Genomic DNA, 15,306 nt, shown 5'->3' with positions numbered 1-15,306 from the left:
GTGCTGGCTTTCTACTTCTGCTTGGTTATTTCTAAGACTGAACATGCCTTTTAAAAAGATTTGGATGGGAGTAGAGGTGTGTTTTGGAAGAAGTAGGCATTTCAAACTCTTCATATGCTCATTTATTTCTGTAGTTATTCAGGTAAAGTTTCCACTCAAATCTCCATATACTCAGTCCATGTTTACTGCATCGTGGTGTGAAGAATACATTTCTCCAAATACTATGCATTTGGGGAAAGCCAGTAAAGAAATTGAAGTTGTGGACCTTGCCTTTAAAGAAATTTCTGGCAAGTGGGGAGAAAAAAATTCTTGCACATGAAATTACTGATGAACATTTGGGGAATAATATCAACCAGTAAAAATGCATTCTGGGCCAGAAGACTACTGACCACTTGTCACCATATGGAACATCTTTTGGATGTTTTCTTACGTACCATCATTTGCTCTCTAGGGGTAGGGCTGTTTTCCCCCTTTAGTCAAAAGAATGTTTTCTTATTAAAGGAATTTTATTTCGTGAAAATCCAGTGACCTCCCAAAGAGCAGGGCATGATGGCTTATCAAATTCAGAGCCATGGATAAGACCAGGACTTCTCAGTAGACGGTGAGTTTTATGGCTCTTGTTCACTGGTGTAGATGGACAAACCCCCAGCCCTTAAAAGTAGTTTTTAAAAGAGGAAGTGTTAGAATTCTTTCACTTTTGAGGGTTTTTTTTTAATATGCAAAATCAAACAAAAGCACAAACGTCTAGCTTTTATGAAGTTGGTCAGATTACAGCATTGCAGCCCCTGGGACAGTTAAACCCCAAGAGGGAGTCTGAGAACTGTGGCAACCCGGACACCCCAGAGCACCTTGGGGGTTCTCAGCAGATCTTAGCCAACAATTAACTGGCTGACTCTAAGTGAATCTCATTAGCCAAGCCTTGGCCTTTTCTAAATTCCTAACTTTTGTGGCTCTGCTTAACACCTTCGTGTTTCTTTTCTGGTGCCTTGATGTTTTATGTAGCACTTTCAATCTATTTTGAAAACATGTAGATGGTGATTAGTTAACCCAGTAGACCAACTCTGGGAAGGTAGCCAGAGTCAGCAGCACCTTAGTAATAGAAAAACTGATAATTAAGAGAAGAGACCTTTTGATTCCAGGAGCCTGAACCACAATGGTACCACTCCATGGTGATAAGCGGCGCCAGTGAAAATGGAGCTATGTGGCAGAGCTAGAATCCATCCTCTGAGTCCACCTGCTTCTGCTGAAACCCTTGGGATGACTGTGGTTCTGTTTTAGCTTGTCATGTTGTGAACAGTTGTCTGTGGAAAGAAATCCACACAACCTGGAGCATGATTTGTACGGAAGGCTCTCATTTTCAGTTCTGGCCATGTTCGGCATCTTAACTCACACACATGGCTCCCATGTTGTAATGATCCGCTCCATAGAACATCGCTTCTAAATTAGAGTTTTCTGACCCAGGGCTTGCTTTATTTAATGGTGCTGCTTTTAAAAACAGAATGGCGTTTGCAGGAGCTGGAGGGGGGTGGGAAATGGGGAGTTGCTGTGCCGTGGCTATAGAGCTTATCATGTAAGATGAAAATGATCTAGAGATCAATACTGTCTGCACACTTCAAATTTTAATAGGGTGGATTTCATGTTATGTGGTACTTACCACAATAAAAATTATTATATTAGCAAGATAAATAAATTTTTTATAGTCAAGGGAGGGTTCTGAGGGCCTTGTTCCAGATAGCTGAGGTCACTGTCTCAAGGGTATATGTCACACTTGTTTTCCATTGCATCATGGTGAAGGTACCTCCAGATATGCAGGTGTCAGCCTTTGGTTGGAAGGCCCCACACATTATAAATGAATTAATGTGCAAGCAAAAAACCCAGCTTCATTCTTAAAGTAGGACGTACCTACTATTTTGTGGTATATATTTTTAGCAATAATGATTGTGAGAGTTATTGATGATTCCATGTTTTTACCATTCCCCTGGAAAGTGGAAGAACACACGGTCTGGGTGGGTCAGAGGGATGGAAGACAGAGTAACCAGGTGAACAGAGGTGAGGTAGCCTAGATGGTGGAGGTCCCCTGAGACTCTGTAGGATTCATATGGTCTGTGGCTCCTTTGAACCTCACTGTCTGAAAGGTTGGGGTATTGTTTTCTCCTTTCTCTAGGCAACTAAGCATTACCTAAACCTCCCTGGGACTAAAGGGAGCTTAGGGAATACGCTTCCTGTCACACCTGTAATTGCAGCAATGAAGTTAATTGAGTTGCTTTTTGAGGAACTCATGTAAAAGGCACTGGGTCTTATGTAAACAGGGAGGTGGTTTTGTATCAGACGTGTGCCTGCTGCTGCAACCCTCTGGTCTAAACACGAAGAGGAGCATCTAGGCTGGAGGAAGAGAAACTAAACAGCAGCTCATCTGAGCCCGCAGATTGCAGCATCTGGACAGGTTGGCTGGAGCTCTTGAACTTGCATGGAAGCTGTAGGTAGCCCTGCAGTTTGTTGGCACTAACAGTTACTTCATTTGAAAGGACTGGATGTCAGAAGTAGCCTTTCACTGTCTGTAAGTTCTAGGGTAGAGGAGTTCATAGAGAACCACTCTCAGTCTTCAGTTTGCCAGACTGGCTGCCCCCCTGATGAAAGGGGCACCTTTCTGCCTGCAAGACTCCCTCATTCTGGTAATGTTAGCCTGTGGTGACCTGGCCTTGTTGGTATGCCCCCCCCCCCCCCGCCCCCAGGTGAGTGCATGGGGCAGTTCCATGGGCCAGCACTGGGTCCTAGAGAGACCCATGGTCTTGCTGGTGGGTGTGCAACATTACCTCTCCCGCTGGCCCTCACCAAAGTCCCGATCAACTGGCACAAGGGGACCAGGGTGTGCAGAGGGTAGGGGTAGTGTGCCGAGGGGTGGCAGCAGCGGGATTCCAGGGACTGCCCCAACCTGTCCTTGTCTCTGTCCCGCGCAGGTGAACGCTGTGGGCTATGGGATGGATGAGGTGGAGCAGGACCAGCATGAGGCCCGACTCAAGGAGCTGTTTGACAGTTTTGACACAACGGGCACTGGGTCCCTGGGACAGGAAGAACTCACCGACCTTTGCCACATGTTGAGCCTGGAAGAGGTGGCCCCCGTGCTGCAAGAGACGCTGCTTCAGGACAACCTCTTGGGCAGGGTAAGGCTGGGGAAGAGCACCGGCAGTGGGAAGAGGGTGCGGTTTCTGTCTGGGCACTGGGGGGTGGGGCAAACCACACCTCTTGCAACTTGTTTCTAACATCCTGGCTGTGTGTGCCTTTAGCTCTTAGCCTGAGAAACAGACAAACTGTAATGGCCACGATGCGGCAGTGCAGTTTGCTCAGGTGATGGGGGCTGCTGTCATCTGCGCTCTGGGAAGGTGTGCACTGAGCATCTTAGATAAAGACGGAAGAAGAGTTAACAGGAATGCTTTCCAGTTTTTTCTTGTTCTTTGTGGAGCATTTCATGGACTCCACTTTCATCACTGAGACAGCAGGGAGGTGACAGATTTCCACTGAGGAGAAGGGAAATGCAGTAAGGAAACTGCCATTCACAGGAAAAGCGGATTGCTGCGATGGCTTTCACTCCCGATAAAGCTATTTCTTCTGTGGATTGTTCCTGGGGTGAAGTATTAATTAAACTCTTCACCCAGGAAGTAAGACAGGAGGGTAAGTAAATACAGTGCAGGCTCATTTAAAACCCAGCACGACTCGCTTCCAGCAGAGATGGGTGTGTGCTGATGTTAACGTCTGCGTTTGACAACAAATAGTCATGTTCTCCCATAGAGCCAGTCACGGAGATGAGTAAGAAGTTTCTTTTTTTCCCCCCTCTTTCTGTTAGTGGAGAGGATGTTTGACCATCCCGACCTGAGATTGCGTTCAATTCTCATAATTAAGAGCATCATTTGTATGGCTTTGGGTTGAGTCTTGCTGTTGATTTCCTTTTTTTTTTTTTTTTTTTTTTGAATGGATGAGAGGAGAAAATGGGTAATACTTTTTTAGCTTGTGCTGTCATTGCTGACACTTTGTAGACAGAAGTTTTGTCATGTGGTGTAAATTGAGGAAGCAGAACTTCTTTTACTTCGCTTCATTTTCATTGTCTCTTAGTGACAAGGTGGTTAAGTGACCTCAGATCCCATGTGATGTATTGGCTCTCTGTGACATGAGACAGACAGGAGCAGTGGCTGCCCTGATATTGTGTACAGAGGATGACATTCTCAAGGGCTGGGATTGATTTGTTAATGACTTGACACTTCCAGCTTGCTTTTTAAAATTTTTGCTGTTTGCCTGTGAATAAGGGATACCTAAGCGGTCTGTAGTGTGATATTTACTTAGGGAGCCCATGATACAAATTAAATAGATGTCTCCATATTGATTTCACGTGGGAGTCCCTGGTGATTGTCTTGAGAGCAGGGTTGGCATGAATTAATGCCTTACTGTTAAATTTGCATTTTTTAATGAAATTGAATTATTCTCAGATGCTTTCATAAACTTGGCCGTATGCTGTTAATACACCCTATATGGTCTGTAATTTTAAATTATAGGGGAAAAAAAGTCCTTAGAATTCATAGAAGCAATCCAAGTGCTCTCACCTTCTTGGTATATTGAGAAGGGTCACAAGTTGTAAAATAAGTTTTTAATGCCAGTCATCTTTTTTCTTTTTTTTTTTAAAGATTTTATTTATTTATTTTTAGACAGAGGGGAAGGGAGGGAAAAAGAGAGGGAGAGAAACATCAATGTGTGGTTCCCTGTTGCGCATCTCCTACTGGGGACCTGGCCCACAACTCAGGGATGGGCCCTGACTGGGAATCAAACCAGCGACCTTTTGGTTCTCAGGCCGGCGTTCAATCCACTGAGCCACACCAACCAGGGCATCTTTTTTCTCTTTAGGTATTATTTTTAGAAAACTTAAAAGGGTTAGGAGTCTGGTTTAATGAAACAGGAGAAAGAAATAGTAGCATGACAAATCTAAATATATTCATCTCTTCATTACTTCAACAAATATGTATTGTTCTGTGTCTTACATGTCAGGCATTCTGCTAGTCTTACATTTGTCATAAAGTACAGTTTTCCATTAAGTGGGTTTTGGATACATCAGTATCCATCAGCTCCCAGGATGCTTATGGTTTTAACTTTTAAATCTTAGCAAATCTAATTTTTAAATAAAACAAAATTTTTAAGTTTACCTTTATTGGAATTGGGCTCAATTAATCATCTTTCCTTGAAAACAGATAAAAAACACTCTCCCCCTCAGCTAAGAACATGAACATCATCTGTTTATTTTTATTTTAAAATCCATCTTTAATAAATTTTTGCTTTCTTTCATAAAGCCTAATGTTTCTTTTGACAGCTGTTAAGGAGAGTAACAAATCAACCTGCCATTTTCATGCATTTTACTAATAGACAATTTACCCCCAAATTATGTATCAGTTCGTCTGCCTGATATTGCTTTATAACTTGAAGCCATATTCCCCTGAGCACAGTGGTTTTACAGGGTGGGGCCAAAGTAGGTTTACAATTGTGAGTACACAAAACACAGTTTATACTTGTATTATTATTTATTAATTATTGGATTATTTTCCATATGAACCACTATAAACCTACTTTTGCCTCACCTGTGTATGTGTACTTGAAATGCCTACAGAGTGTGAATTGCCAGTTTGAAGGAAAGAGGACATTGCTGGTAGGTGTTTCCTACTAGTTTTGTCAGAAGAGCTCCATTCATATTTTTGTCACAGTTAAGCAGATGTCAGGTGGGTGAGACCCTAAGACAAGGGACTGCTCAAGACACTGAAGAGTTTATAGTCTGGTCTCATAATGTACCTGACAGGTGAGTAGTACTGTGAGCAAATACTACAAACATTTAGAAAAGGGAACCACATTAATTCTTCATCCAAGCATTTGATACCCATTGTAGGTGCTTCCTGGTTTTGTGTCTTTTAAATGACGTGTTTCCATATGCCTCTCTATCCTTTTTATTAAAAATCTAGACATAAATATGATCATATACCTTGGTTTTATTGAAGCCTTTAATTATATCCTGTTTAAAAAATGTACTTTCCTTTCATGATGGAATATCCCAACTTGAGACAGAACAGCCCCCTGGGGTTCTGATGCATTTCCTTGCTATATTCTTTAATATGAATCTGGATGCCGAGGGGCCCCATGCCCGTGGCACTGTATAGAATCAGAATAAGCCACCTGGAAGCAGAACTCATCATTGGCTTCCAAAGAGTTCCATAGGTAGGAAGACCTTGGTCATCAAAGGTACTTAAAAATTTCTTAGTATTAAAATTTGATAGCTGTACAAATATATAACTTAGCTCAGCTTTCCTACCTTTCATTATTTTATAAATGTCAAGATTAATTTACAAATCTTCAGGAGGATTGCTTGTTTGTTGTTTCTAATTCATTAAAAGCTTTTAAAGATTTCTTTCATATACACATTTTAACCATTTGAAAAGTAAGTCAGAAACACAGAAGCACTTTCTGGTGGTGATTATTTGGACTCGTTCTCTGTGTGCAAAACTACGCTTGATCGTCCAATAGTGCCTATTTATAACTACTGTATGTTCATGCTCCTGCTTCATAGTATTGATCTGAGCCTGTTTGGACTCATTAGAGGGAATAGGGGAAACATTTCTCATTGCATCTCTTAAATGTCTGAACCTTCTCGGTACCTTACTGTTTAACCACCAATGAGTAATCTGAAAGGGTGAATGGTATTTTCTGATTCCTATGTTGGTCTTGTGACTCTGGATCTCTCTCCATCACTCCCTTCCTGTGCAACAATCTCATCTGGGGTTAAATTAAACTCCTAAGGATCTCTGGTTCCCATTTATAAGTAAGAAGACATTCTGAGTCAGAGGCTACAAGACTTGTTTCCATTCTGTATGAACATTTTCTTGTCAAATTCATTGCAAAATTAACTTTGGTTTTGCATACTGTGAACCTTGAATCTCTCAGAGGTATTAAGTCTGACAAAAGCAAGGGCATAGGGGAGAGCTGTTGGGAAGGCCTTCTGGTCTCGGCAAGAGTTGGGAACAAGTATTAAAAGCTGTTCTTGTCTACCTACTTTATTTCAGCAATGGTCATCTCTTTCACCAGAGAAAATATGGTCAGGAATGCTCATTAAATTTCCATAGTATTCCACTGATACTTTTACGAGTCATCTTGTCTGGATGAGGGGACTTTAAGTTCTTCAGTGTTCATCACAGATTTTTAGATTTAAATGTTCACCCGTATGACAGAGAAACTTGGAATCCAGAACTTGGAAACGTACAGTGATATGTCCAAGATCAGGCAGCTCATTTGCAGCAGCACCAGAAGGGAAGCCCAGATTTCCCAGACCTCGAGGGTGAATGCGTGTCTTCACAGCTTCCTGAGACTCCAAAGATGCAAAAATGGATCTCATTCTCTATCCCCCTTCAACTGATCCCCATCCCCACCACATCAAGACAGTGTATTATTGAGGCACAGTCTTTGAATTCACACCTGGATACATACACTGATCTTGCCACATTTCAGCCATATGGACGTATTATCTTAAATACTCTGAGTCTCAGTTTCTTTATCTGTATGGTGGGGAAAATAATACCCTCCTTGTAAGATTGCTATGAAGGTTGACTTAGATTGTGTATATCAAAGACATCCTACAGCCAGGCACACTGTTAGCTACTGTGTTCTGTATCTCCTTCCTTCTCTTACACCCCTAGAATGGGTCTTTGATAAATAATGAGTTTCCAGCTGTGATTTTCTGAGGAGTCTCTTTAGAACAGAATGTGGATTTGCTAGAAACTCATGTGGCGGTGGTTTCATCTATTTCCATCCAAAGGCAGGGCTCCTTGGATCAGTCTTGGAGTACAACTTCATACAGCTGCTTTAGGGTTTTAAAACTTGCCTTTTCGAATGGCCTTTGCGTCTCTCAACATTGTCTGCAGGAAATAACTCACTAAGCTACAATAACTGGAATGCTTTATTTAGAATATAACATTCTATAAGTATGTCTTTCATTTGGAACTATGTCTTTTTGTTTGTGTCATTTCTCTTTGCATAATGCCAGAAACATTATTGTCCTATACATTGACCTTCTGAGGGGTCCATATTTCTATACCCATTTCAACTAACAGTGTTTCGAACGTTCTGTGATTGACTTCCCTCTGTATTACTAGATTCAAACCTCCCTCCTATGAAGGTGGTCACGTGAGCCTTTGTCTTGTTTGACAAGCGCACTTTGTCGAACGCTGGCTTGAGTTCTCTCACTTTGGGTCTGTTGGAAGTAGTGCCTGCACACATGTGGAAACTGTGTGCATCTGAGCTCCAAGGTTGCACAAGATTTATTTTATGCAACGTTAAAGTTCCTTATTTTACTTCCTGTTGCAGTTTGTGTGTATGGTTTAAAATACCATTTGTTTCATATTTAAATGGTGCTTAAATTCTTTTTTTCAGAAAGGCAAATTGTATTTCTAAAAAAGCATTCCTATGAAATTTGGAGAGCAAAAGTGATGAGGTAGATTTCTGCTAAGCGGTAATGGCACATGACAAAAAAATCAGACTTGACTGGTCTTCCTGTTAATTTAGTTTAAATGTCATGTGTGTTTTCAGTCAGTCATGTAATTTTCCCATTGCTGCAAACTGCCCTTTGAGGCATACAAGATAGAGGAGTGCTTGTAAAATGAATGGCAGCAATTATTATTCAAATGAGGAGGTACCAGCCAGGGGATGCACAGCTCAGAAGCTTGTTACTTTGTGTGATTTAATTGCATTGTATATTTGGGATGATTTCTAAATTTTAACATAATTCAATAGCCAAACTCCCTTGGAAGACAAAAAAATGGTACTTACAAATTCCAGTTACAGAACTTAGTGAGCCTGCCCATGCATGTTTCTTCACAATAGAGGGCATTTGTTAACATTTTGGTTCTGGGTTGTGCCCTAAGGGGCTTCTCTGCCACATCAGTATTCATGAGCGTGGATGGAAAGTAGCAGTCACCTGCCTCTCTTAGAGAACTATCTTCTCCAAAGATACAGGATGTACTACTGTTTAAAGTGAGGGGTGCAGTGTCTAAATGCCCTTGCAAGAAGGAAAATAAAGATCAATTTAAGAATTAAAGCTGTTCCAATATTTTCTTACTTGAAGTAACATTGGTTAATAGTATTATATAAATTTCAGGTGTACAACATTATAATTCACTATCTCTATGCGTTAAAACATGCTCACCACCAAAAGTCCAGTTTCCATCTGTTACCGTGTAATCGACCCCTCTGACCCCTTTTGCCTTCTGCCACTGCTCCAGTGGTTTTGATCAGTTTGCCAGGTTTTGGTTTTACAATTTTGGATTTTTTTTTTTTGGTGGGGGAAGAAGGGGTCACCTAGATAGACATTGTTGGCTTATGAAGAACCTCTGAGTTAATAATCATGTTTAGTATTTTATAGACCCTTTTCTTCTAAAATGTGGCAAATCTAATGCATTATAAGTTCACTTTGGAAAACTTTAAGCTCTGCCTGTGAATATCTTGGGGAACTCAGACGTGGCAAATGTCCCTATTTTTCTCCCTGCTGGCCAGGTAGGATTTGCTCATTTGTCAGAGGCCCCTACCAGCTTGTTTTTGTCTCTCTCAGAACATACCAGATTACCTTGCAGTTACTAGTAAACTTTCTTCTTTTCTTCCCCTTTCCACCCTCCCACACCTGCAGTGTAGGGTGTAGCTGGTAAACCCCTTGAGGGCAGAGGTTATGTATCTCTTTTAAAAAAGATTTTATTTACTTATTTTTAGAGAGAAGGGAAGGAGAAAGAGAAGGAGAGAAACATCAAGGTGTGGTTGCTCTCACATGCCCTGTTCTGGGGACAGGCCACAACCCAAGCATGTGCCCTTACTGGGAATTGAACCTGCAACCCTTTGGTTCCCAGGCCCATGCTCAATCCACTGAGCTATACAAGCCAGTGCTATATCTCTTAATCTCTTACATCCTCTGAAGCCCCAGTGCTTTGTACTTAGTGGCTTTGTGTCAAGTTGAGGACTTGACGTGGAGCAGCAGAGGGATTTCCTGGAGAGGTCAGGCCAGGAATGCAGCAGTGTGGGGCTGGCAGAGTAGCTGCACTTTAATGTGTCCAGTCAGAAGACCTGGGTTCTCCAGTAACTTCTTTCCCTCAAGATATGTGGCCTTGGGTAGGCTCGGGCCTTCTCTGAGCCTCTCTCATCAATGCTAAGGAGGGATGCCTGCCTTGACCATCTCACATGGATGCTGTGAGAGCCAAATGACCCAATGCCCAGGAAAGAAAACCTACATTAATACCCCCATTCATTTAGCACTCTTCAGGAGCCATGTTAATAAAATTTTCTAATAACTAGATCTCTTTCTTCAATTAGTGGCAGACTTTTTTTTTTTTTTTAAGTTTAACCATGGGGGTTAAATTTTTTTTTACTTGTGTCTTACCCTATCAAAGAGTACATTAAGCATTATAAGGTTTTTCTTGATCATATAAATCATCTTGGTCTATCACTTATTCTTCTATAAGAGTAATATCCTCAGGATTTATTTAGCAGCACGTGCATCCATGCCCCGACACTAAATAATCCCAGACTGTTAGGTTTTTGAGGGCATGTGCCCTTTTTATGTAATTTATATAGTTTTTAAAAATAGTTTGTTCAAGTACAAAAATTTTGTACTTTATTTGTGTTAGACAGCGGGTAGACTTTCTTCCTCCCCAATATGTCAAATAGTTATTTCTCGGACTTGCCTTGGAGTGCCCTGTCCTTTATTTACTGCTGCTAACCTGTAGCGGGTCGGAAAGCAGGATAATGAAGCTTAAAATACATCAGGTCGAGTGAGAATGAAGAGCTTCTGAGTTGGTTCTATGGCATTTTCTGTGAGAAGGCTCTGTGGGCACCGTGGTGCTGTCCTCAGCTTTGGACACCACTGGCGTGCTTCCAGACTGAGGCTGAGAGATAAGCGACCTCCATGTAAATGAGGGTGCTACTGTCCCAGAAGTTGGTGTGTTTGTGCGAGGCCTAAGTATCCCTTAAATGTTGTATAATAAAGCCTTGGAAGCTGGTTAGAATTCACTTCCAGAGTATAGCTATTTTTGCCATTTTTCAGGGGGAGTAAAACTGAGGTGCAGAGACCCCTAGGTGATTTTCATGGCTCTCACTCACAGAATTGAACTGCTGGGACAAAATTCAGAAGGGCTTTTTCCAGTTAACACTATCAAAACTTCAGTCTTTGCAAGCCCCAGCAGAGACCCTGGAGACAACTATAAAGGATTTGAAAGTCTCAAGGCAAGCCCCACCTTTTTGAAACAGGAGCCTCTTTCGGTTCAATTCATAACTGTGGCAACAAGAGACTTAGGCTTCATTTAGGCCATCTCCATTAATACCTTAAGACAGAAGGGGGAAAAAAAGGCAGAGGAGAAACCCAGTTGGAGGTCCCTAAACACAGCAGCCTGGATCATTATCTCCGCTGCTGGACAACTGCGCAGACCCTGGGGGCGAGGAAGGCTCCTGGACTTCCCTGCTGTTACCGCCCCCCCCTCACCCCCCCCCCCCCGGCCCCCCACCCCCACCCCAACACACACACTCCCACTCCACTATCTTGGTTCCTCTCATGGCCAGTTGCTTTGCTTGAGAATGTGGCCCTGTTTCTCTGTAAAAGTGGTGGAAACATCACCCCAATTACTACACCTGTTAGTAGTGTTAACTTCCACTTGCCAGGTACCTAGTAAGTCCCAGGAAGTTCTAAACACTTAACCAAACTCTCATTTTATCTCTCTAACTCAGCTATGAGGAATGTGGTATTATCAATAACAAAATACATGCAATGCTCTTTGCAGAGTACTTGCCTGATTCCCTGTGATCTCTCCTGAGAACTTGTGCTCCATGGCAGCAGGGATCTTTGTCACTCATTCACTGCTGTGTCACAGGGCCTAGGACAGTGCCTGGTGCATCGTAGCTGCTCAGTGTTTGTTGAGTGAATAATAAATATTAGTTGTTAGATATTCCCATTTTTACAGATAAGCAAATTGAAGCTCTGATAGGCTTAGTAATTTAGCCAACTCACAAAAGGCAGTGAGTGGCTGAGCCAGGGTCAGAACCAGAGCTTGTGGTCATAACCCTTCTACTGCCCACAGCTGCCACCACCCCCCCCCCCTACCACCCCCCCCACCCCGCCCCCTCAGAGGGAGGCATGATTCTGGCAGGAAGTAGTGCCTGGATGTGCCCCTGAGCTGGAGAGCCCTTGCGTAAGTGATGTCTGTGGACAGACTGGCCTAGCTCCTGAGAACTGGAGCTGGGATGCCACAGTACCTGAAGCCCACCTCAGACTCTGGGACACTGCAGGGCCTGCCCCTCCTCCCTTCCCCAGGCTTTGCAGCCATTTGGCACCTGTGAAACCTAATTAGCACAGCTTACATTTCTACAGTCTTTTAACCCTCTCATTCATTGTGTGGTCCTGGCTCCCTTGACAGATTTCTGCTCTGGCTCTGTAGATTATGCTGATTGTTAGTGTGCATATCTAAAGAAATATGCTTTCGGAATGTCATTCCAATTAAACACAACTAATGTGGTAGGGAAATCACATGTACTTTGGGAGAGTCTGGTGAATTGCAAGTACATACAATTTTATGAAAGGAATCTCAATGGATTCCTCTCCTTTGATTTGCATGGATAAGACATTATATGATTTTTCTTCCATTGTTTAGATGACTAATGAGGTTTGTTGCTTTTCCAATTTTAATTTGAAAGCGTTTTTTTAATCTGTTACCTATATTTAAAACTTCTACACACTGTTTTGTAATGATGTCCAAAGAGACTCATAACAGTACAGATTATGAATTTACTAACGTTGTGTTTACATATAGGCTTCTATGTAAATAGTTGCCACATTATTGAGCTAGAATGATGGTGAGAAGAAATACCATTTCTCCCTTCTGCCCCGTGGTGAGATCACATAATGTTACATTTTGGAAGAGCACACTTGGCCACACAGAAAACCATTTTTCCCCTTTAACCAAAGTGATGTCTCAATTCTCAGTATTTACTTAAATAAAACTCAAGTTCTTTCCTACTGCAGTCAAAGTAACTGTGATTTTAAGAATTCAGGAAAATGCTTTCCAGGGTCCTTTTATCTTTTGTGTTTGCTATTGATTTCTGCTTGTTTTTAGAATCATAAAGTCCTTGGGGAGATAAATATTATATACGTGCCACAGGCAAGACTGTATTCAAGTCATCCTCAAAAGATGACTTCTTTCTAGAATATCTGAAGAGATGAGAGCAACTTTGGGGCATCATTACCAAGGGTCATTTACTTGGGAAGTGTTTCCTAATATTTAAACCTAACATCTTTCTCTTCTGGTCTTGTTCAGGAAAATAAAAGAAGTTAAAAGTTCAAAACTCATCTTTGTCTGTGTTTATAAAGAAGGTTTTGCTATATAGCTTTTCCCCTCAGGGTTGAATAAGTATTAACATTGATATTAGCATTTATGACACTTGTGTCGGAAATAATCAGTCCATTTTCCTTTAGTGTTTTGGAGAAATGAAGAAAAAAAGGGAACGAAAGCAGGTCACATTTTCACTTATTTTCACTTATGTGAAATAAGTCACATTTTATTGTGACTTATTTCAAGGCTCTCAGGATGCTAACAACTGGCCAGGTACCTTGTATGTAGATGGATTTGGTACCTTAAAACTGTGGAAAGTATTTTGAATTTATTTTAATTTCTTTTTTAGGTGCATTTTGACCAATTTAAAGAAGCACTAATACTTATCTTGTCCAGAACTCTATCAAATGAAGAACACTTTCAAGAACCAGGTAAGGACACTAACTTGTCTTCTCTGCGTTGCCCTTTAAAAGTTGTGCAGGGAGGAATTTGGGGACCTTGAAGCATGTCTCTGAAAGATTTGGGGCATCTGCCTTCCACAGATTAAGCAGTTATTTTCAGTGACTTGTCTTTTGATATTATCATAAAAGCCTTGCAGCTGTTGAACACTAAAATGAGACTTCCCTATGACAACAGTGAGTTATGGGAGAAATAATTGGATTGTTCCTAGGCGATATGTCAGATGGTGTGGCAATAACTCACTCCTGGAATGAGCAGTGAAGCCAAATGATACTTCCTTCATCCTTATTTCCTGTGTACACGGAAGAATACAAATGGGGGGGGGGGATTTTGCCTGAAAGAAGAAGGGTGGCCGATCTAGAGATAATTTCATGTAGTCCTAGCGATGGATACCCCTCCACTGTAGACATTATTATGTTTTGTAATTGTTTATTTCCTCCCCTCAAGTGATACTTCCTTGAGAATTGTTTGATTCATTTTTGTATTTTCAGGGCTTGGTAGAACACTTAACCCATAGTAAGTATTCAAATGTTATGACTTTAATATACATCAATGATTTTTTTAAAAGGGCACCATAGATGATAAAACACATTATTTTATGTATCTCTAAGAAGAAAAATTGTTACCAATTAGGGTAAAGTGCCACAGATTATAGGACATGTCCTAGTTTCAGTGTTCAAATCGGGTGGGGGCGGGGGTTGTGTCTTACAATGAATGAAATATGGTAAATATCTAAGGGGAAGTTTAAACAGTATTAACATTTGTGTTAAATACAGTCCAATTCCATCAGATCAGTGATTGGTCATAAAGGGATATGAGGGAATTTGAGGGTGTGAAACTGTTTAATATCCTGACTGTGGTAATAGTTACAGATTTCATGAATTTTTCCAACTCATAAAATTATGCACCAAACGGATGACATTTACTCTATGTAAATTATACCTTAATAAACCCTATATTTAAAAGACCGTCAAAAGCATAGTCCAGTTTTTGAGACTGGGGAGAAATCATTAACGTTTTGTGGCCACAAGGAGCCATTCACTGTGACCAATTTAGACAAAGCATAGATGGGAACTCATCTCTGATCCTCACTGGTGATCAGTTCTTCATCGCTCCTTCCGGAGGGCTCCGGATTTGTGGCATATACGTGAATACTGCACTGAGTCTCCCCCTTTTTGCCTATGGTGACCACCCTAGAAAGTTTGTCCTTAACTTGAGTCTCGCCAGAGCCCTCTGGCTGCCCACAGCGAGCCTGGGAGGAAGGCTATTGCCTTTCATACTGTCTTGAAGTTTTCCAAACTAACAGAAATTCTGTAGGTGACTGCTGCTGGAACATGACTTTTTGTTCTTCTGGGATCTCACATTTTATTGATGTTTTTCTTTATTTAAGGTTGTCTGTCATCTTGGTAACAACAGTGCAGTATCTAGGGACCCTGACTAGAGCTCTGCACCGCATTTTAGTTGCTAAGAG

General features: G+C 41.5%; 1 protein-coding gene across 11 annotated transcripts in view; it reads left to right on the top strand.

Moving 5' to 3' along the window:
• The window catches only part of NIN (ninein), a 92,786-nt gene that overhangs the window by 6,259 nt on the left and 71,221 nt on the right, over positions 1–15,306 (top strand). For 3 of the 11 annotated variants that reach the window (XM_053928304.2, XM_071221997.1, XM_071221992.1), the window contains exons 1-3: positions 2,274–2,476; positions 2,958–3,161; positions 13,726–13,807. In XM_053928304.2, coding sequence (XP_053784279.2) covers positions 2,468–2,476; positions 2,958–3,161; positions 13,726–13,807 — 295 coding nt within the window. In that variant the 5' untranslated portion in view covers positions 2,274–2,467. Of the gene's footprint in view, positions 1–2,271; positions 2,477–2,536; positions 2,558–2,957; positions 3,162–13,725; positions 13,808–15,306 lie in introns of those variants that run through there. The other 8 variants (XM_071221996.1, XM_071221993.1, XM_071222001.1 and 5 more) reach the window with 5 other exon arrangements.

The sequence above is a fragment of the Desmodus rotundus genome, chromosome 7 (assembly GCF_022682495.2).
Source record: "Desmodus rotundus isolate HL8 chromosome 7, HLdesRot8A.1, whole genome shotgun sequence".
Lineage (NCBI taxonomy): Eukaryota > Metazoa > Chordata > Mammalia > Chiroptera > Phyllostomidae > Desmodus > Desmodus rotundus.
This window is presented reverse-complemented; position numbering and strand designations above follow the sequence as displayed.